The 24,625-nt window shown below is 31.9% G+C and overlaps 2 protein-coding genes across 2 annotated transcripts in view; both read left to right on the forward strand.

The window, feature by feature from the left end:
* Positions 1–24,625, forward strand: part of LOC133640799 (dynactin subunit 1-like) — a 268,257-nt gene that overhangs the window by 134,492 nt on the left and 109,140 nt on the right. The window lies entirely within an intron of this gene.
* LOC133640995 (metal cation symporter ZIP8-like) overlaps positions 1,740–24,625 on the forward strand; it is a 35,812-nt gene continuing 12,926 nt past the window's right edge. Inside the window, exons 1-4 of the mRNA XM_062034766.1 lie at positions 1,740–2,816; positions 18,055–18,217; positions 22,560–22,729; positions 22,861–22,983. Of these exons, the coding sequence (XP_061890750.1) occupies positions 2,595–2,816; positions 18,055–18,217; positions 22,560–22,729; positions 22,861–22,983 (678 nt within the window). The 5' untranslated portion in view covers positions 1,740–2,594. The remainder of the gene's footprint in view (positions 2,817–18,054; positions 18,218–22,559; positions 22,730–22,860; positions 22,984–24,625) is intronic.

A 24,625-nucleotide genomic window follows, 5' to 3' on the forward strand; every position in this document is an offset into this window, starting at 1 on the left:
TGTCACCCACACTGGTTTAAATGTAACTTAGATATTGGGTTTTCACTATGTAAAGTGCTTTGAGTCACTAGAGAAAAGCGCTATATAAATATAATTCACTTCACTTTATTTAAATATTATTAACACTTAAATATATTTTAAGTCCAGTCATGGCGCTGGTTAAGAAACACTGGAATAGACTATACAGTATCATGCCATATTAAGTGTAAACTTATTCTCACTCCTTTTCAAATATGTACAAAAACAAAACAAAAAAGAAAGTCCATTGCTCATTTTGTTGATTTTTTTTGTCGTTTTTTATTCTCCATTGTTTTAATTTTGTTATAATGGCAGTTAAGGCTATAGCACTGTATTGAATCAGGCTTGCTCTTGTTGTTTTTTTTGCATATTTGAAATAAAAATATATCAAATCAAATCAAATATTAAAAGTAAAATAATGGCAGAAAAAGTGAGAAAAAAAAATCACATTTTTCAAACAATTTCACACTGGAAAAAAAAATCTAAAATAATTCATATAATTTCAAAGTACGACACAAAACTCATATTTAACCATCAGTTAAAGTCGGCATGTAATTAAAAAAAGTAATTAACTGTCAATTTTATGTCATTTTTGTTGTTTATTTAAATATTATTAATACTTAAATATATTTTAAGTCCAGTCATGGCGCTGGTTAAGAAATACTGGGATATACTATACAGTTTCATTCCATATTAAAAAAAATAAAATAATGGCAGAAAAAGTAAATTAAAAAAATCTAATTTTTCAAACAATATCACACTGGGAAAAAATCTAAAATAATTCATATAATTTCAAAGTACGACACAAAAATGTTTTTCTCTTTCTCTTTTTTCTAAGAGTCAAAAAATTGGGATTTTTTATGAGTGTCAAAATGTCGGAATATATTCTGTCAAAATTTTTTTGATTTTTTCTAAATGTGATAACGTCGGGAATTTTTCTAAGTGTCAAAAAGTCAGGATTTTTTCCAAGTGTCAAAAATTTGCAATTTTTTTCTAACTGTCAAAAAGCCAGGATTTTTTTTGTCAAAAAGCCAGGATTTTTTTTGTCAAAAAGTCAGGATTTTTTTTGTCAAAAAGTCTGGATATTTTCTTAGTGTCAAAATGTCAGAATATATTCTGTCAAAAAAATCTAGATTTTTTCTAAATGTGATAAAGTCGGGAATTTTGCTAAGTGTCAAAAAATCTGGATTTTTTTGAAGTTTCAAAAAATCTGGATTTTTTTGAAGTGTCAAAATGTTGGGGATTTTTTCCAAGTGTCAAAAAATGGGGATTTTTTGTAAGTGTCAAAAATTCGGGATTTTTTCTGTCAAAAAGTCTGGATTTTTTTTGTCCAAAAATCGGGATATTTTCCAAGTGTCAAAAAGTGGGGATTTTTTACAAGTGTCAAAAAGTGGGGATTTTTTTATGTGTCAAAATGTCGGGATTTTTTGTAAGTGTCAAAATGTCGGAATATTTCTGTCAAAAATTCAGGATTTTTTCTAAGTGTGAAAAAGTCGGGATATTTTCTAAGTGTCAAAAAATCGGGATTTTTTCTAAATGTCAAAATGTCTGGATTTTTTCTAAGTGTCAAAATGTCTTAATATTTACTGTCAAAAAGTGGGGATTTTTTCTAAGTGTGAAAAAATCTGGATTTTTTCTAAATGTCAAAATGTCGGGATTTTTTCTAAGTGTCAAAATGTCTTAATATTTACTGTCAAAAAGTGGGGATTTTTTCTAAGTGTGAAAAAATCTGGATTTTTTCTAAATGTCAAAATGTCGGGATTTTTTCTAAGTGTCAAAATGTCGGGATATTTCTGTCAAAAAGTGGGGATTTTTTTCGTCAAAAAGTCGGGATATTTCTTTAAAAAAGTGTGGATTTTTTTCCAAGAGTCAAAAAGTGGGGATACCCATATTTAACCATCAGTTAAAGTCGGCTTGTAATTAAAAAAAAAGTAATTAAAAAAAGTAATTAACCCTCAATTTTATGTATTTTTTAAAAATATTATTAATATTTAAATATATTTTAAATATATAAATGGTTAAGAAACACTGGGATAGACTATGCAGTATCATTCCATATTAAAAGTAAAATAATGGCAGAAGAAGTAAAAAAATAAATGAATAAATCTAATTTTTCAAACAATTTCACACTGGAAAAAAAAATCTAAAATAATTCATATAATTTCAAAGTACGACACAAAACCCATATTTAACCATCAGTTAAAATCGGCTTGCGTCATCTTGCTTGCTGCCGCCAGAGGGCGCCAACTCTCTCTCACGTACACTTATACTGTACATACACGTACACACTCACATACTGGCGCCCGACTGCGCGTGCGCGTGAACTCCTAGTGCAGCGGCAACCAGTGGCGGAGAGGGCGGTGCGCAAAAAGGGGGCGTGGTCTAAGCGGCGCATGGCCGCGTGCGCTCGCTCACCTCCATGTTTGCCAGGCGATCTTTGAACCTCCCCCCCAGGGAAGGAACATTGTCCTCCGCCGTGCTCCTCCGCGAGAGTGGGGGGAGCTCCACCATGAAGTCGGACCGCAGTTAAAAGACGTCAGCCGAACTTGGCTCCTCTCCATTCCTGGACGGCACCGATGGCTCCTCGCCTCCTCCTCCGTGTTTGGGGGCTCCTGCCCCTGATCCTGATCCTCTGTGCGGGCGCGCTGGGCGGACAAGAGTTCCTGGAGAACATCCTGCGCTTCTACGGACGCAACGAGTCCATCTCCGGCCGCGACCTGGAGGACTTGCTGCGCGTCGTCTCGGCCCGGAGAGCGGAGTCCGTCATGGAGGACAGCAACCCGTTGGCCGGACAGGAGGTACCATTGTCCCCTCCTTATTATTATGCCATTTCCGCTCGTAAAACAAATGAATACCGGTATTTAATGTATACAAAGATGCTGTAGTTGGACTCACACGTTCAGGTAAACTTGATGGAAATAAACGAGTTGTCTTCGATCGATACTGGAATGTCGATAAGCTGTAATATCGATTTTCAAATCAAAATACCACTACTTTTTATACTTTAGTTCAGGGGTGTCCAAACTTTTTTCCACCAAGGGGCCACGTTCTGAAAAGTTAAAGTATGCGGGGGGCCATGTTGATATTTAGAAAAATGCTAAAATCTGATATTTTGTATTTTAGATAGTTAAGTATGTTATTATTAATTAGTTAGAACTAGAGATGTCCGATAATATCGGTCTGCCGATATTATCGGCCGATAAATGCGTTAAAATGTAATATCGGAAATTATCGGTATCGTTTTTTTTATTATCAGTATCGTTTTTTTGGGTTTTTTTTTTTTATTAAATCCACATGAAAAACACAAGATACACTTACAATTAGTGCACCAACCCACCCCATTTACACTCATTCACATCTGATATCTGCCGATATTATCGGCCGATAAATGCGTTAAAATGTAATATCGGAAATTATCGGTATCGTTTTTTTTATTATCAGTATCGTTTTTTGTTTTTTTTAATTAATTTTTTTTTTTTAATTAAATCCACATAAAAACACAAGATACACTTACAATTAGTGCACCAACCCAAAAAACCTCCCTCCCCCATTTACACTCATTCACACAAAAGGGTTGTTTCTTTCTGTTATTAATATTCTGCTTCCTACATTATATATCAATATATATCAATACAGTCTGCAAGGGATACAGTCCATAAGCGACACATGATTGTGCGTGCTGCTGGTCCACTAATAATACTAACCTTTAACAGTTAATTTGACTCATTTTCATTAATTACTAGTTTCTATGTAACTGTTTTTATATTGTTTTACTTTCTTTTTTATTCAAGAAAATGTTTTTAATTTATTTATCTTATTTTATTTGATTCATTTTTTTATTAAAAAAGTACCTTATCTTCACCATACCTGGTTGTCCAAATTAGGCATAATAATGTGTTAATTCCACGACTGCATATATCGGTTGATATCGGTATCGGTTGATATTGGTATCGGTAATTAAAGAGTTGGACAATATCGGCTTATCGGCAAAAAGCCATTATTGGACATCCCTAGTTAGAACATTTCTGCTTTTTGTCGTTTTTTTGCTCTTTTTTTCCTTCAATGTACTTGTTTTTTTCCATGTAAGGCAGGGGTGTCCAAACTTTTTCCACTGAGGGCCGGACACGGAAAAAGTTAAGCATGCGAGGGCCATTTTGATATTTTTCATTTTTCAAACCATAACAAAATACTGTATATGGATTTTTAAAAAATGTTTTCACCTTTAGGGCTCCCGGAGTTTATAAAGGGTCATGTTACCTGAATATTACATTTAAACTATTATCTTGTTGGTTTTATGCTCTTTTGTCAAAGAAAACGTATGCAATATTTTCCACATAAAACATTTTAAAGTGAAATATTTGAAATAATTGGAGCGTTGAATATTCATTATAACATTGATTATTTGATTTTTTTTTAGCAATGGCAAAAAAATAAAAATAAAGATAGACGAAAGAAAAAAAAACAGCCTGCATGGCAACTTTGTGTCAACATTGCAACTTTTTCTAGTGAGATTTCACCTCTTTCCATTTTTTTAAAATGTTATTTTTAAATTTTTGTAATAGCATTTCCAGAACGTGTGGCGGGCCGGTAAACAATTAGTTGCGGGCCACCAATTGGACACCCCTAATGTACGGAATAGAATAAAATAATTGTGTAACTGCATAACCTAGTGGGTCAAAAATTCTGCCTGTCTGAAAATATTCTGAAAATAAAACAGATATTTTGTAGTATAGTTAAGTATATTATTGTTAATTATTAGTTCGAACATTTCAGCTTTTTCTCGCTTGTTTGCTCTTTTTTCATTCATTTTACTTTAGTTTTTTTCCATGTAAGGAATAGAATAACATAATTGCATAACCTAGTGGGTCAAAAATTCTGCCTGTCTGAAAATATTCATGTTCAGTTACACATGTAACAGTGTTTATTATGCTTGTTGTCATTTTTAAATTAATTCACAAGTTGGTATTATTTTATTCTTAAAAAAACTTACTAAACTTTGGTTATTTTAATTTTAAAATCTTCTAATATTTTATTTAAGGGGTGTCTAAACTTTTTCCACCAAGGGCCAGATACTGAAAAGTCATATATATATATATATATATATATATATATATATATATATATATATATATATATATATATATATATGTATATATATATATATATATATATATAAAACTTTGTGTTATAGGCGACAAAGTACATTATTATTAATTATTAGTTTAAAAATGTCAGATTTTTCTCATTACATCATGATTTTTTTGGCTATTTTTTCGTATTTTTGCACTATAGCCGCTGCTTTTTTCCCCATGCTTTGAACCTAGCGGCTTTTAAAGCGGCGCGGCCAATTTTTGGACTTTTCTTCACTAACTAAAAAAATTAACACGATTGTGGGATTTTTTACCTAGTGTGTCAAAAATTCTGCCTGTCTGAAAATATTCTGAAAATAAAACAGATATTTTGTAGTATAGTTAAGTATATTATTGTTAATTATTAGTTCGAACATTTCAGCTTTTTCTCGCTTGTTTGCTCTTTTTTCATTCATTTTACTTTAGGTTTTTTTCCATGTAAGGAATATAATAACATATTTGCATAACCTAGTGGGTCAAAAATTCTGCCTGTCTGAAAATATTCATGTTCAGTTACATGTGTAACAGTGTTTATTACGCTTGTTGTCATTCTTCTAATATTTTAGATAAGGGGTGTCTAAACTTTTTCCACCAAGGGCCACATACTGAAAAGTCATATATATATATATATATATATATATATATATATATATATATATATATATATATATATATATATATATATATATATATATATATATATATATATATATATATATATATATATATATATACACAAAACTTTGTGTTATAGGCGACAAAGTACATTATTATTAATTATTAGTTTAAAAATGTCAGATTTTTCTCATTACATCATGATTTTTTTGCTATTTTTTCGTATTTTTGCACTATAGCCGCTGCTTTTTCCCCCATGCTTTGAACCTAGCGGCTTTTAAAGCGGTGCGGCCAATTTTTGGACTTTTCTTCGCTAACTAAAAAAATTAACACGATTGTGGGATTTTTGACCTAGTGTGTCAAAAATTCTGCCCGTCTGAAAATATTCTGAAAATAAAACAGATATTTTGTAGTATAGTTAAGTATATTATTATTAATTATTAGTTCAAACATTTCAGCTTTTTCTCGCTTGTTTGCTCTTTTTTCATTCATTTTACTTTAGTTTTTTTTCCATGTAAGGAATAGAATAACATAATTGCATAACCGAGTGGGTCAAAAATTCTGCCTGTCTGAAAATATTCATGTTCAGTTACACATGTAACAGTGTTTATTACGCTTGTTGTCATTTTTATAATTAATTCACAAGTTAGTATTATTTTATTCTTAAAAAAAACTTACTAAACTTTATTTCAAGTATTTTATTTTAATTTTAAAATCTTGTAGTATTTTAGATCAGGGGTGTCTAAACTTTTTCCACCAAGGGCCACTTACTGAAAAGTCAAGTATTATGGGGCCATTTTGATATTTTTTCATTTAAAAAAAATGCTAAAATCATATATTTAAATATATATATATATAAATACACAAAACTATGTGTTATAGGCGACAAAGTACATTATTATTAATTATTAGTTTAAAAATGTCTGCTTTTTCTCATTACCTATGATTTTTTGCTATTTGTACATATTTTTGCACTATAAGCCGCTGCTTTTTTTCCCCCACGCTTTGAATCTTGCGGCTTTTAAAACGGTGTGGCCAATTTATGGACTTTTCTTCGCAAACTAAAATAATAACACAATTATGGGATTTTTGACCTAGTGTGTCAAAAATGCTGCCTGTATGAAAATATTCATGTTTAGTTACACCTTTAACAGTGTTTATTATGGTTGCTGTCATTTTTTTAAATTAATTCTAAATTTAATTAAATTATTGTTCCATTAAGTAACTGAACTGTTAGTATATTGACATTTTTATAGCTTCTAGTATTTTAGATCAGGGGTGTCTTAACTTTTTCTGAAAAGTCAAGTATCGGGGCCATTTTGATATTTTAAAAAAATGTAATATAATGCTAAAAATCGATATCTATATTTAAAGACACAACTTATGGCACAGTATTGTCTTGTTTTTAAATTTTGAAAATATGAATTATCTAGAAAAAAAAAACCTCAACTAAATATGAAAGATTGTATTTATTTGTGTACGTTTTTTTTTGTTTACAATGTTTTAAAAAATGTACCAAAAGAAAAATGTTTGAATAATATTCATATTAATTGCTCACATTCCCTTTTTCATTGGTACTTTTTTAATGTTTACAAACACAAATTAACCAAAAAAATACTTTTACTTGTAAATAATTGTAATTATTATACTGCTTTCATTTCTTGTTTTGTAAGGTTAAACATGAATTATTTTCTAATTTCCATTATAGGACAAATATAATTATATTCATATAAATTGTTTGTAGTTTCTTGTTTTTAAAGTTTAAAAATATGAATTATCTAGAAAAAAAACCCTCAAACTAAATATAAAAGATCAGATTTATTTGTGTATGTTTTTTTGGTTACAAGGTTTATAAAAAAAAATGTACCAAAATTGTAAAAATAAAAAAAATAAAAAAATTTCATATTAATTGCTCACATTCCGTTTTTCTTAACGTTTACAAACACAAATTAACCCAAAAAATACTTTTACTTGTAAATAATTGTAATTATTATACTGCTTTCATTTCTTATTTTGTAAGGTTAAACATGAATTATTTTCTAATTTCCGTTATAGGACAAATATAATTATATTCATATAAATTGTTTGTAGTTTCTTGTTTTTAAAGTTTAAAAATATGAATTATCTAGAAAAAAAAACCTCAAACTAAATATGAAAGATCAGATTTATTCGTGTATGTTTTTTTGGTTACAAGGTTTATAAAAAAAATGTACCAAAATTGTAAAAAAAAATAAAAAAAATAAAAATTCATATTGCTCACATTCCGTTTTTCTTAACGTTTACAAACACAAATTAACCAAAAAATACTTTTACTTGTAAATAATTGTAATTATCATACTGCTTTCATTTCTTGTTTTGTAAGGTTAAACATGAATTATTTTCTAAATTCCTTTATATGATAAATATAATTATATTCATAATTTGCTTGTAGTTTCTTGTTTTTAAAGTTTAAAAATATGAATTATCTAGAAAAAAAACCTCAAACTAAATATGAAAGATCAGATTTATTTGTGTATGTTTTTTTGGTTACAAGGTTTATAAAAAAAATGTACCAAAATTGTAAAAAAAAAAATAAAATAAAAAATTCATATTAATTGCTCACATTCCGTTTTTCTTAACGTTTACAAACACAAATTAACCAAAAAATACTTTTACTTGTAAATAATTGTAATTATCATACTGCTTTCATTTCTTGTTTTGTAAGGTTAAACATGAATTATTTTCTAAATTCCTTTATATGATAAATATAATTATATTCATAATTTGCTTGTAGTTTCTTGTTTTTAAAGTTTAAAAATATGAATTATCTAGAAAAAAACCCTCAAACTAAATATGAAAGATCAGATTTATTTGTGTATGTTTTTTTGGTTACAAGGTTTATAAAAAAAAAAGTACAAAATTGTAAAAAAATATTCATATTAATTGCTCACATTCCGTTTTTCTTAACGTTTACAAACACAAATTAACCAAAAAATACTTTTGCTTCTAAATAATTGTAATTATTATACTGCTTTCATTTCTTGTTTTGTAAGGTTAAACATTAATTGTTTTCTAAATTCCTTTATATGATAAATATAATTATATTCATAAATTGCTTGTAGTTTCTTGTTTTTAAAGTTTAAAAATATGAATTATCTAGAGAAAAAAAAACCTCCAACTAAATATGAAAGATCAGATTTATTTGTGTACATTTTTTTGGTTACAAGGTTTTTTAAAAATGTTTAAAAATATATATAAATATTCCTATTAATTGCTCACATTCCCTTTTTCTTAACGTTTACAAACACAAATTAACAAAAAAAAATGTATAATTGTAATTATTATGCCGCTCTCATTTCTTGTTTTGTAGGGTCAAACATAAACAAATTATTTTCTAAAAACCTTAAAAATTGTAAATATAAATACATTGATATAAGTTGCTTGTATTGTCTTGTTTTTAAATTTTAAAAATGTGAATGACCCTGAAAAATGATCAACTAAATCAAAAAGATAATGTTTATCTGTGGACATTTTTATTTTTATTTTCAAGGTTTTAAAACAATGAACAAAAACATTCACATTAGTTGCTCACATTCTTTTGTTCTTAATATTTACAATCACACACATTAACCAAAAAAGGTTAAACATGAACAAATGATCCCCCTAAAAACCTTCATATGATAAATATATCCATATAAATTGCTCATATTTTCTTGTTTTAAATGACTGAAAGGGTACATTTTATTCATATAAACTACATTTGTGGATCAATGAGTGTTTACTATTTGGAATTTGAGTTTTCATGAGTGTGAATATTTATAAATTCTGTACTAATATACTATAATATAACATATATAATAATGTATACCAAATGGATTTTGTGAAATAAGGTCATGTTGATAAAGAATGAGATTTAGGATATCTGAGTGATTGGCTTCCTTTTCGGGGACGCACCATGTTAATTATTTATTGGACTTTGCTCAAATTGTAAAGACAACATTTATTTTTGGCTGTTGTGTTCCTAATTCATTATAACCACTTAAATTACTAACCTTTTCTTTTTTGCCAATGGTTTAAAACCTGCAAATGAACCCAAATAATGACCTTGAACTTAGTTGAAAAGATTCTATTGATATTTGCTTCCATGTTGTTGTCACAGTTTAAAAAGATGATATTATTTGCTTCCATGTTGTTGTTGTCACAGTTTAAAAGCATACAACAACTAACTTTCTGTTCAATGACCACTACAAGTAGCGCTACTTCATGTATTCTACTAGTAAATATTCATGTTATGATCCAACCATGTTGTTAAACGCTACATTCATTTTATGAGGCTATAAAAAAACATATAATTACTTTTTCATCTTCTATTTAAAGTCTTCTTTTAGTGTCCGATTCAGTGCCTTTGCAAAGTATTCACTTTTTCCACAGTTTATGTTACGGCCTTATGTCATAGTGGAATAAATTCATTTTTTGTTCTCAAAATTCTACACAAAATAACCCATAAGGACGATGTGAATTTATTTTATTTTTTTCTTGGTTTTGCAAATTTATTTTGGGGAACAAAAGTATTCACGGGCTTTGCTTTGTTGATGCACCTCTGGCAGGAATTACAGCCTCAAATCTTTTTTTTAATTTGACGCCACAAGCTTGGGAAGTGAATACTTATGATATTTTGTATTTTTTATTTTTTTTAAATACATTTGTAAAATAAAATAAAGAACACCTTTTTTTTTAGTTTTTTTCCCATATAAGGAATATAATAACATATTTGCATAACCTAGTGGTTTTCGAAAAGTACATTATTATTAATTATTAGTTTATAAATGTCAGATTTTTCTCATTACATCATGATTTTTTTTGCTATTTTTTCGTATTTTTGCACTATAGCCGCTGCTTTTTTCCCCATACTTTGTACCTAGCGGCTTTTAAAGCGGTGCGGCCAATTTTTGGACTTTTCTTCACTAACTAAAAAAATTAACACGATTGTGGGATTTTTGACCTAGTGTGTCAAAAATTCTGCCTGTCTGAAAATATTCCGAAAATAAAACAGATATTTTGTATTATAGTTAAGTATATTATTATTAATTATTAGTTCAAACATTTCAGCTTTTTCTCGCTTGTTTGCTCTTCTTTCATTCATTTTACTTTAGTTTTTTTCCATGTAAGGAATAGAATAACATAATTGCATAACCGAGTGGGTCAAAAATTCTGCCTGTCTGAAAATATTCATGTTCAGTTACATGTGTAACAGTGTTTATTACGCATGTTGTCATTTTTCTAATTAATTCACAAGTTGGTATTATTTTATTCTTAAAAAAACTTACTAAACTTTGGTTATTTTGATTTTAAAATTTTCTAATATTTTAGATAATGGGTGTCTAAACTTTTTCCACCAAGGGCCACATACTGAGAAACACTGGGATAGACTATACAGTTTCATTCCATATTAAAAAATAAAATAAGGGCAGAAAAAGTAAATTAAAAAAATCTAATTTTTCAAACAATTTCACACTGGGAAAAAATCTAAAATAATTCATATCATTTCAAAATACGACACAAAAATGTTTTTCTCTTTCTCTTTTTTCTAAGAGTCAAAAAATTGGGATTTTTTATGAGTGTCAAAATGTCGGAATATATTCTGTCAAAAAAATTTAGATTTTTTCTAAATGTGATAACGTCGGGAATTTTTCTAAGTGTCAAAAAGTCAGGATTATTTTTGTCAAAAAATCTGGATTTTTTTCTTAGTGTCAAAATGTCGGAATATATTTTGTCAAAAAGTCTAGATTTTTTCTAAATGTGATAGTCGGGAATTTTTCTAAGTGTCAAAAAGTCAGGATTTTTTCCAAGTGTCAAAAATTTGCGATTTTTACTAACTGTCAAAAAGTCAGGATTTTTTTTGTCAAAAAGTCAGGATATTTCCTTAGTGTCAAAATGTCGGAATATATTCTGTCACAAAAATCTAGATTTTTTCTAAATGTGATAAAGTCGGGAATTTTGCTAAGTGTAAAAAAATCTGGATTTTTTTGAAGTGTCAAAAAATCTGGATTTTTTTGAAGTGTCAAAATGTTGGGGATTTTTTCCAAGTGTCAAAAAATGGGGATTTTTTGTAAGTGTCAAAAATTCGGGATTTTTTCTAACTGTCAAAAAGTCTGGATTCATTTTTGTCCTCAAAATTCTACACAAAATACCCCATAGTGATGTGTGAATTATTTTTTCCCTTTTTTTTTTCTTGGTTTTGCAAATTTATTTTGGGGGAAAAAGTATTCACAGGCTTTGCTTTGTTGATGCACCTCTGGCAGGAATTACAGCCTCAAATCTTTTTTTTAATTTGACGCCACAAGCTTGGGAAGTGAATACTTATGATTTTTTTTTCTTTTATTTAAAAAAAAAAGTACATTTGTAAAATAAAATAAAGAACACCTTTTTTTTAAAAGTTTTTTTCCATGTAAGGAATAGAATAAGATAATTGCATAACCTAGTGGGTCAAATATTCATGTTCAGTTACACATGTAACAGTGTTTATTACGCTTGTTGTCATTTTTCTAATTAATTCACAAGTTGGTATTATTTTATTCTTAAAAAAACTTACTAAACTTTGGTTATTTTAATGTTAAAATCTTCTAATATTTTAGATAAGGGGTGTCTAAACTTTTTCCACCAAGGGCCACATACTGAAAAGTCATATATATATATATATATATATATATATATATATATATATATATATATATATATATATATATATATATATATATATATATATATATATATATATATATATATATACATACACACACACACACAAAACTTTGTGTTATAGGCGACAAAGTACATTATTATTAATTATTAGTTTATAAATGTCAGATTTTTCTCATTACATCATGATTTTTTTTGCTATTTTTTCGTATTTTTGCACTATAGCCGCTGCTTTTTTCCCCATGCTTTGAACTTAGCGGCTTTTAAAGCGGTGCGGCCAATTTTTGGACTTTTCTTCACTAACTAAAAAAATTAACACGATTGTGGGATTTTTGAGCTAGTGTGTCAAAAATTCTGCCTGTCTGAAAATATTCATGTTCAGTTACACGTGTAACAGTGTTTATTACGCTTGTTGTCATTTTTATAATTCATTCACAAGTTGGTATTATTTTATTCTTAAATACACTTACTAAACTTTGTTTATTTCAAGTATTTTATTGTTATTTTTTAATTTTCTAATATTTTAGATCAGGGGTGTCTACACTTTTTCCACCAGGGGCCACATACTGAAAAGTCAAGTATTATGGGGCCATTTGGATATTTTTTCATTTAAAAAAAATGCTAAAAACATATATACACAAAACTTTGTGTTATAGGCGACAAAGTACATTATTGTTAATTATTAGTCAAAAACATTTTCTCATTACATCATGATTTTTTGCTATTTTTTCTCACATTTTTACGTATTTTTTCACTTTAGCCGCTGCTTTTTTCCCACGCTTTGAATCTTGCGGCTTTTAAAACGGTGCGGCCAATTTATGGACTTTTCTTCGCTAACTAAAATAACACGATTGTGGGATTTTTGACCTAGTGGGTCAAAAATTCTGCCTGTCTGAAAATATTCATGTTCAGTTACACGTTTAACAGTGTTTATTACGCTTGTTGTCATTTTTATAATTCATTCACAAGTTAGTATTATTTTATTCTTAAATAAACTTACTGAACTTTGTTTGTTTCAAGTATTTTATCTTTATTTTTAAATCTTCTAATATTTTAGATCAGGGGTGTCTAAACTTTTTCCACCAGGGGCCACATACTGAAAAGTCAAGTATTATGGGGCCATTTTGATATTTTTTCATTAAAAAAAAATGCTAAAAACATATATACACACAAATTTGTGTTATAGGCGACAAAGTACATTATTGTTAATTATTAGTCAAAAAATGTCCGCTTTTTCTCATTACATCATGATTTTTTGCTATTTTTTCTCACATTTAAACATATTTTTTCACTATAGCCGCTGCTTTTTTCCCACGCTTTGAACCTTGCGGCTTTTAAAACGGTGCGGCCAATTTATGGACTTTTCTTCGCTAACTAAAATAACACGATTGTGGGATTTTTGAACTAGTGTGTCAAAAATTCTGCCTGTCTGAAAATAGTTTAACAGTGTTTATTACGCTTGTTGTCATTTTTATAATTTATTCACAAGTTGGTATTATTTTATTCTTAAATAAACTTACTAAACTTTGTTTATTTCAAGTATTTTATCTTTATTTTTAAATCTTCTAATATTTTAGATCAGGGGTGTCTAAACTTTTTCCACCAGGGGCCACATACTGAAAAGTCAAGTATTATGGGGCCATTTTGATATTTTTTCATTTAAAAAAATGCTAAAAATATATTTTAAAGGCCTACTGAAATGATTTTTTTTTATTTAAACGGGAATAGCAGATCCATTCTATGTGTCATACTTGATCATTTCGCGATATTGCCATATTTTTGCTGAAAGGATTTAGTAGAGAAAATTGACGATAAAGTTCACAACTTTTGCTCGCTGATAAAAAAAAGCCTTGCCTGTAGCGGAAGTAGCGTGACGTCACAGGAGCTAGTATTCCTCACAATTCCCCGTTGTTTACAATGAAGCGAGAGAGATTTGGACCGAGAACGTGATGATTACCCCATTAATTTGAGCGAGGATGAAAGATTCGTAGATGAGGAACGTTACAGTGAAGGACTTGAGAGGCAGTGCAGGACGTATCTTTTTTCGCTCTGACCGTAACTTAGGTACAAGCTGGCTCATTGGATTCCACACTCTCTCCTTTTTCTATTGTGGATCACGGATTTGTATTTTAAACCACCTGGGATACTATATCCTCTTGAAAATGAGAGTCGAGCACGCGAAATGGACATTTAAAGTGACTTTTATCTCCAAGACAATACATCGGTGACACACTTAGCTACTGAGCTAGCGCGATAGCATCATTCTCAAATGAAGATAGAAACAAAATAAATAAACCCTTTAATGGAAGGATAGATAGAAAATCAACAATACTATTAAACCGTGGACATGTAAATACACGGTTAATGATTTCCAGGCTGGCGAAGGTTAACAATGCTGTGCTAACGACGCCATTGAAGCTAACTTAGCAACCAGACCTCACAGAACTATGTACTCTCTCCTTTTTCTATTGTGAATCACGGATTTGTATTTTAAACCACCTCGGATACTATATCCTCTTGAAAATGAGAGTAGAGCACGCGAAATGGACATTTAAAGTGACTTATCTCCAAGACAATACATCGGTGACACACTTAGCTACTGAGCTAGCGCGATAGCATCGTTCTCAAATGAAGATAGAAACCCATCAACAGCCGTGCTCACCTGCATTCCAGCGATCAACGGCGCGACGAAGGACTTCATCCGTGGGTTTGGCGGCAAGCATCGGCTAGGCGTAGTAAGTAGTCCTTGTTGTGTTGCTGTAAGTATTGTAATGCCCCGCAGTGGAGAAGGAGTCACACAGACGAGGAAGCGCTGCTCAATCGCTTTATTAACAAGCGGTAACTGGTTGTAGTTCAAAAAGTAACGCACACACATACACGAGCTGCTGTTAGCCAAAAGTCACGCTCACACACACTCAAGTTCTCCGCCAACTCACTCGCGCATGCGCGTTCCCCAAACCCTTAAAAAAAAAAATCACTAATGCAAATATCACAGATATTATAGTATTGTACTTAGCCGCTAAGACACCGATCGATCCCACCTACAACGTTCTTCTTTGCAGCCTCCATTGTTCATTAAACAAATTGCAAAAGATTCACCAACACAGATGTCCAGAATACTGTGGAATTTTGTCGAAGAAAACAAGAGGCTTTTCTATCGGGTTCGATGGGGTCCAACCACTTCCGTTGCTTTTGTGACGTCACGCGCATAAATCATATCCAAAGGAGTTTTACAACCGGAAGTGTGGCGGGAATTTTAAAATGTCACTTTATAAGTTAACCCGGCCGTATTGGCATGTGTTGCAATGTTAACATTTCATCATTGATATATAAACTATCAGACTGCGTGGTCGCTAGTAGTGGCTTTCAGTAGGCCTTTAAAAAAAATATATATATACACAAAACTATGTGTTATAGGCGACAAAGTACATTATTATTAGTTATTAGTTTAAAAATGTCAGCTTTTTCTCATTACATCATGATTTTTTGCTATTTTTTCTCACATTTAAACGTATTTTTGCACTATAGCCGCTGCTTTTTTCCCACGCTTTGAACCTTGCGGCTTTTAAAACGGTGCGGCCAATTTATGGACTTTTCTTCGCTAACTAAAATAACACGATTGTGGGATTTTTGAGCTAGTGTGTCAAAAATTCTGCCTGTGTGAAAATATTCATGTTCAGTTACACGTGTAACAGTGTTTATTACGCTTGTTGTCATTTTTATAATTCATTCACAAGTTAGTATTATTTTATTCTTAAATAAACTTACTAAACTTTGTTTATTTCAAGTATTTTATTGTTATTTTTAAATCTTCTAATATTTTAGATCAGGGGTGTCTACACTTTTTCCACCAGGGGCCACATACTGAAAAGTCAAGTATTATGGGGCCATTTTGATATTTTTTCATTTAAAAAAAAATGCTAAAAACATATATACACAAAACTTTGTGTTATAGGCGACAAAGTACATTATTGTTAATTATTAGTCAAAAAAATTTTCTCATTACATCATGATTTTTTGCTATTTTTTCTCACATTTTAACGTATTTTTTCACTATAGCCGCTGCTTTTTTCCCACGCTTTGAACCTTGCGGCTTTTAAAACGGTGCGGCCAATTTATGGACTTTTCTTCGCTAACTAAAATAACACGATTGTGGGATTTTTGACCTAGTGTGTCAAAAATTCTGCCTGTCTGAAAATATTCATGTTCAGTTACACGTGCAACAGTGTTTATTACGCTTGTTGTCATTTTTATAATTCATTCACAAGTTAGTGTTATTTCATTCTTAAATACACTTACTAAACTTTGTTTATTTCAAGTATTTTATTGTTATTTTTAAATCTTCTAATATTTTAGATCAGGGGTGTCTAAACTTTTTCCACCAGGGGCCACATACTGAAAAGTCAAGTATTATGGGGCCATTTGGATATTTTTTCATAAAAAAAAAATGCTAAAAACATATATACACAAAACTTTGTGTTATAGGCGACAAAGTACATTATTATTAATTATTAGTTTAAAAATGTCAGCTTTTTCTCATTGCATCATGATTTTTTGCTATTTTTTCTCACATTTAAACGTATTTTTTTCACTATAGCCGCTGCTTTTTCCCCCACGCTTTGAACCTTGCGGCTTTTAAAACGGTGCGGCCAATTTATGGACTTTTCTTCGCTAACTAAAATAACACGATTATGGGATTTTTGACCTAGTGTGTCAAAAATTCTGCCTGTCTGAAAATAGTTTAACAGTGTTTATTACGCTTGTTGTCATTTTTATAATTTATTCACAAGTTAGTGTTATTTTATCCTTAAATAAACTTACTAAACTTTGTTTATTTCAAGTATTTTATCGTTATTTTTAAATCTTCTAATATTTTAGATCAGGGGTGTCTACACTTTTTCCACCAGGGGCCACATACTGAAAAGTCAAGTATTATGGGGCCATTTTGATATTTTTTCATTAAAAAAAAAATCTAAAAACATGTATACACACAAATTTGTGTTATAGGCGACAAAGTACATTATTGTTAATTATTAGTCAAAAAAAAATTTCTCATCACATCATAATTTTTTGCTATTTTTTCTCACATTTTAATGTATTTTTGCACTATAAGGCGCTGCTTTTTTTCCCCCACGCTTTGAACCTTGCGGCTTCCATGTTTGCGTTTGCAAAGTATTCACTTTTTCCACAGTTTATGTCACGGCCTTATTTCTACACAAAATACCCCATAGTGACGATGTGAATTTTTTAAAATTGATTTTGCAAATTTATTTCGGGGGAAAAAAAAGTATTCACAGCCTTTGCTTCGTTGATGCACCTCTGGCCTCGAGTCTTTTTTTGAATACGACACCAAAAAAAAAAGAGAAAAGAATTCGACTCCACAAGCTTGGCTCGTCTATCTTGGGGGCGTGAATACTTATGATTTTTATTTTATTTTATTTGTTTTAAATACATTTGTAAAATAAAATAAACACCTTTTCACCTTGTGTAGAAATTTTCCAGGGAAAATGGATTCATTCCATTTTGAAATAAGGTTTTAACACAACAAAAATGGGGGGGAAAAGGGTGGCTACTTCCTGTATGTCAAAATAAAAGCATGTTTTGTGCTCCTCAGTGCCTCTCAGCCAAGCAGATCTTGTCCCACTTTGGCCTCCCAAATGGCAGCCAGCTGGGTGTGGACCACCTGGAGAGGATCTGTCCTGCCGTGTTGACCCAGGTGCTGCTGCCCTCCTGCCCTTACACCACCCCCCTGCCTCCACCACAGCTCCACTACTCCGGTCAGTCCTCTTAACTACCTTTTGTCTTTTTTGGGGGGGCCATTTCCTGTCCTCGTGTTCCTCACATTTATTAACCTCCCGAGGACAAAGCTACGAACAATGGGAACAATGGCTTTCTGCTCCGCCGCTCCCAGTCTGTGGAACGCTCTCCCTGACCACCTGAGGGCACCACAGACTGTGGATGCTTTTAAAATAGGCTTAAAAGCCCTTCTTTTTAAAAAAGCCTTTTTTTTATATATATATATGCATACTAGTTATAGCTATTAGGCTGTTCTCCTCACTTGTTGTGTGTCAGTCCTTCTCACTTGTTGTGTGTCAGTCCTTCTCACTTGTTGTGTGTCAGTCCTTCTCACTTGTTGTGTGTCAGTCCTTCTCACTTGTTGTGTGTCAGTCCTTCGCACTTGTTGTGTGTCAGTCCTTCTCACTTGTTGTGTGTCAGTCCTTCTCACTTGTTGTGTGTCAGTCCTTCTCACTTGTGTCGTTGTTGTGTGTCAGTCCTTCTCACTTGTTGTGTGTCAGTCCTTCTCACTTGTTGTGTGTCAGTCCTTCTCACTTGTTGTGTGTCAGTCCTTCTCACTTGTTGTGTGTCAGTCCTTCTCACTTGTTGTGTGTCAGTCCTTCTCACTTGTTGTGTGTCAGTCCTTCTCACTTGTTGTGTGTCAGTCCTTCTCACTTGTTGTGTGTCAGTCCTTCTCACTTGTTGTGTGTCAGTCCTTCTCACTTGTTGTGTGTCAGTCCTTCTCACTTGTTGTGTGTCAGTCCTTCTCACTTGTTGTGTGTCAGTCCTTCGCACTTGTTGTGTGTCAGTCCTTCTCACTTGTTGTGTGTCAGTCCTTCTCACTTGTTGTGTGTCAGTCCTTCTCACTTGTTGTGTGTCAGTCCTTCTCACTTGTTGTGTGTCAGTCCTTCTCACTTGTGTCGTTGTTGTGTGTCAGTCCTTCTCACTTGTTGTGTGTCAGTCCTTCTCACTTGTTGTGTGTCAGTCCTTCTCACTTGTTGTGTGTCAGTCCTTCTCACTTGTTGTGTGTCAGTCCTTCTCACTTGTTGTGTGTCAGTCCTTCTCACTTGTTGTGTGTCCTGCAATGACCTCGCTGCTCCGTGTAGTTTGGGACAAGACAAACAAACACAAAAAGTGTGTGTGCATATTTACTGCCTGCTTGCTATTTATCAGCTGCGTGTGATCCACTAATCATTAATAATGTGCTCAATCTACACCTCTAAGCAGATACTGTATCCCTCTAATGTTCATAGTACAGCAGATACTGTATCCCTCTAATCTTCATAGTACAGCAGATACTGTATCCCTCTAATGTTCATAGTACAGCAGATACTGTATCCCTCTAATGTTCATAGTACAGCAGATACTGTATCCCTCTAATGTTCATAGTACAGCAGATACTGTATCACTCTAATGTTCATAGTACAGCAGATACTGTATCACTCTAATGTTCATAGTACAGCAGATACTGTATCCCTCTAATGTTCATAGTACAGCAGATACTGTATCCCTCTAATGTTCATAGTACAGCAGATACTGTATCCCTCTAATGTTCATAGTACAGCAGATACTGTATCACTCTAATGTTCATAGTACAGCAGATACTGTATCACTCTAATGTTCATAGTACAGCAGATACTGTATCACTCTAATGTTCATAGTACAGCAGATACTGTATCACTCTAATGTTCATAGTACAGCAGATACTGTATCCCTCTAATGTTCATAGTACAGCAGATACTGTATCACTCTAATGTTCATAGTACAGCAGATACTGTATCACTCTAATGTTCATAGTACAGTAGATACTGTATCCCTCTAATGTTCACAGTACAGCAGATACTGTATCACTCTAATGTTCATAGTACAGCAGATACTGTATCCCTCTAATGTTCATAGTACAGCAGATACTGTATCCCTCTAATGTTCATAGTACAGTAGATACTGTATCCCTCTAATGTTCATAGTACAGCAGATACTGTATCACTCTAATGTTCACAGTACAGCAGATACTGTATCCCTCTAATGTTCATAGTACAGCAGATACTGTATCCCTCTAATGTTCATAGTACAGCAGATACTGTATCCCTCTAATGTTCACAGTACAGCAGATACTGTATCACTCTAATGTTCATAGTACAGCAGATACTGTATCCCTCTAATGTTCATAGTACAGCAGATACTGTATCCCTCTAATGTTCATAGTACAGCAGATACTGTATCCCTCTAATGTTCATAGTACAGCAGATACTGTATCCCTCTAATGTTCATAGTACAGCAGACACTGTATCCCTCTAATCTTCATAGTACAGTAGATACTGTATCCCTCTAATCTTCATAGTACAGCAGATACTGTATCCCTCTAATGTTCACAGTACAGCAGATACTGTATCCCTCTAATGTTCATAGTACAGCAGATACTGTATCCCTCTAATGTTCATAGTACAGCAGATACTGTATCCCTCTAATGTTCATAGTACAGCAGACACTGTATCCCTCTAATCTTCATAGTACAGTAGATACTGTATCCCTCTAATCTTCATAGTACAGCAGATACTGTATCCCTCTAATGTTCATAGTACAGCAGATACTGTATCCCTCTAATGTTCATAGTACAGCAGATACTGTATCACTCTAATGTTCACAGTACAGCAGACACTGTATCCCTCTAATGTTCATAGTACAGCAGATACTGTATCTCACCAAAGTCCTTCGTTTGACCTTGTCACAACTCATGTCTGTACTAAGTCACTTTCTTAATAGGAGGCCCGGCTGGCTAGCGAGTGGCAAGCTAGTCGCTAGCAGCAGCTGTCCGCTAGCTACTAGCGGACAGCTATCTGCTAGCAATCAGCTAGCTATCAGCTATCTACGAGCTAGCAGCTAGCTAGCAGCTAGCTATCAGCTATCTACGAGCTATCAGCTAATTACGAGCTAGCCGTTATCTACGAACTATCAGCTATCTACGAGCTAGCAGTTATCAACTAGCTATCAGCTATCTACTAGCTATCTATGAACTATCAGCTATCTACATGCTAGCAGCTAGCTAGCAGCTATCTACGGGCTAGCAGCTATCTATGAGCTAACAGCTAGTTACTATCTAGCAGCTAGTTACTAGCTAGCATCTATTTACGAACTAGCAGCTATCTATGAACTAGCAGCTATCAGCTATCAACGAGTTAGCAGTTATCAACTATCTATCAGCTATCTATGAACTAGCAGCTATCAGCTATCAACGAGCTAGCAGTTATCAACTAGCTATTAGCTATCTAGTAGCTATCTACTAGCTATCAGCTATCTACAAGCTAGCAGCTGTCAGCTATCAACAAGCTCATAGTTATCAACTAGCTATCAGCTATCTACTAGCTATTTACGAGCTATCGGCTATCTACAAGCTATCAGCTAATTACGAGCTAGCAGCTAGTCACTAGCTAGCAGCTATCTACGAGCTAGCAGTTATCAATTAGCTATCAACTATCTTCTAGCTATCTATGAACTATCTACGAACTATCAGCTATCTACGAGCTAGCAGCTATCTACCAGCTAGCAGCTATCTACATGCTAGCAGCTAGCAGCTATCTACGAGTTAGCAGCTAGCTATCAGTTATCTACGAGCTATCAGCTAATTATGAGCTAGCAGCTATCTAAGAACTAGCAGCTATCAGCTATCAACAAGCTCGTAGTTATCAACTAGCTATCAGCTATCTACTAGCCATCTACGAGCTATCAGCTATCCACGAGCTATCAGTCTATCTACTAGCTATCAGCTATCTATGAACTATCAGCTATCAACAAGCTAGCAGTTATCAACTAGCTATCCGCTATCTATGAACTCAGCTATCAGCTATCAACAAGCTTGTAGTTATCCACTAGCTATCATCTATCTACTAGCCATCTACAAGCTAGCAGCTATCTAAGAACTAGCAGCTATCTACTAGCTATCAGCTATCTACTAGCCATCTACGAGCTATCTACGAGCTATCAGCTATCTACGAGCTATCAGCTAGCTACTAGTTATCAGCTATCAGCTAGCTACTAGTTAGCAGTTATCAGCTAGCATCTAGTTGATAGCTGCTAACTAGTAGCTACCTGATAGCTAGCATGCTAGCATACTAACATATAAGTCGGTACGTAACACTTGTAAACTGCTAGCATGCAAACGTAAGCATGCTAACATTAAAGTGCTAACTTTTTTAGCAATTTAGTTCTCTCTAATTCCCACCCTAGAGTCATATAACTTGGTACGTGACACTTGTTACCATGATAGTAACGATAACGAGTATGATATCAGTAGACGGCCGATACTGTCCCATGGCTCTGAGGGATGATATCCTTATGTCCGTACAGTGTGGGGGTGGGGCTTCCTGGCGGTGACGGTCATCAACTTGGCGGCGCTGCTGGGCCTGCTGCTGATCCCCTTCACCAAGAAGTCTTACTTCCCCAAAGTGCTGACCTACTTCATCGGCCTGGCCATCGGAACTCTCTTCTCCAACGCCGTGCTGCAGCTCATACCCGAGGTTGGCCCCGCCGTGGTGGTGGTGGTGGTGGTGGTGGTGGTGGTGGTGGTGGTGCACGCATTCCGCCCTCGCCGCGCTGGCGTTCCAGGTCAGGAAATGAACTCGCATTGTTGACATTTTTTGCTCCGCAGGCCCTCGGGTTTGATCCCAAGAAGGACGACTACGTGGCCAACGCCATCGGCATCTTTGGAGGCTTCTATCTGCTCTTCTTGGTGGAGAGGATCTTGAGGTTGCTTCTGCGCGTGGAACACGAGGTATCACTCGTGCTTTATCAGTATCACTTCCTCACTTGTATTCATTAAAATCACATTTTTTTCATGTTGATTTAATTAATTTAAAAAAATTAAAATAAAAATTAAAAAAAATAACATTTTTACAGAGCCCCTAAAGGGACATGGGGGAATTTTTTATTTATTTGTATTTATTTATTTTTTTTAGACATGTATCTTGTGCGCACGAGAAAGTTTCTCATGCGCACATGTCTAAAAAAAATAATAATTATAAATTTAAACAATTTTTTTTATAGCATTATAAAAAGTTTCTCGTGCGCACGAGATGCATGTCTAAAAAAAAATTATAATAAAAAAAAATTATAATTTTATTTTTTATTTTTTTAATAACTTTACAAAAAGTTTCTCATGCGCACGAGATACATGTCTAAAAAAAAATTTTTTAAATTATAATTTTATTTTTTATTTTTTTAATAACTTTATAAAAAGTTTCTCATGCGCACGAGATACATGTCTAAAAAATTTTTTTTTAATTTAAAAATTATAATTTTATTTTTTATTTTTTTAATAACTTTACAAAAAGTTTGTCATGCGCACGAGATACATGTCTAAAAAAATTTTTTTTTAAATTATAATTTTATTTTTTATTTTTTTAATAACTTTATAAAAACTTTCTCGTGCGCACGAGATGCATGTCTAAAAAAATAATAATAAAAAAAATTATAATTTTATTTTTTATTTTTTTAATAACTTTACAAAAAGTTTCTCATGCGCACGAGATACATGTCTAAAAAAAAAATTTTTTTAAATTATAATTTTATTTTTTATTTTTTTAATAACTTTATAAAAACTTTCTCATGCGCCCGAGATACGTGTCTAAAAAATGTTTTTAAAAAATTAAAAAATTATAATTTTATTTTTTATTTTTTTAATAACTTTATAAAAAGTTTCTCGTGTGCATGAGATACATGTCTAAAAAAAAAAAAATTATACATTTAAAAAAAAATTTTTTATAACATTATAAAAAGTTTCTCGTGCGCACGAGATGCATGTCTAAAAAAAAAATAATAAAAAAAAATTATAATTTTATTTTTTATTTTTTTAATAACTTTACAAAAAGTTTCTCATGCGCACGAGATACATGTCTAAAAAAAAAAATGTTTTATTATAATTTTATTTTTTATTTTTTTAATAACTTTATAAAAAGTTTCTCGTGTGCATGAGATACATGTCTAAAAAAAAATAATAATTATACATTTTTAAAAAATTTTTTTAATAACATTATAAAAAGTTTCTCGTGCGCACGAGATGCATGTCTAAAAAAAATAATAATAAAAAATAATTATAATTTTATTTTTTATTTTTTTAATAACTTTATAAAAAGTTTCTCATGCGCACGAGATACGTGTCAAAATTTTTTTCTTTTAAATTATAATTTTATTTTTTATTTTTTTAATAACTTTATAAAATGTTTCTCGTGCGCACGAGATACATGTCTAAAAAATTTTCTTTTTAAATTTAAAAATTATAATTTTATTTTTTATTTTTTAAATAACTTTACAAAAAGTTTCTCATGCGCACGAGATACATGTCTAAAAAATTTTTTTTTTAAATTATAATTTTATTTTTTATTTTTTAAATAACTTTATAAAAAGTTTCTCATGCG

Source organism: Entelurus aequoreus, linkage group LG23 (genome assembly GCF_033978785.1).
Source record: "Entelurus aequoreus isolate RoL-2023_Sb linkage group LG23, RoL_Eaeq_v1.1, whole genome shotgun sequence".
Taxonomy (NCBI): domain Eukaryota; kingdom Metazoa; phylum Chordata; class Actinopteri; order Syngnathiformes; family Syngnathidae; genus Entelurus; species Entelurus aequoreus.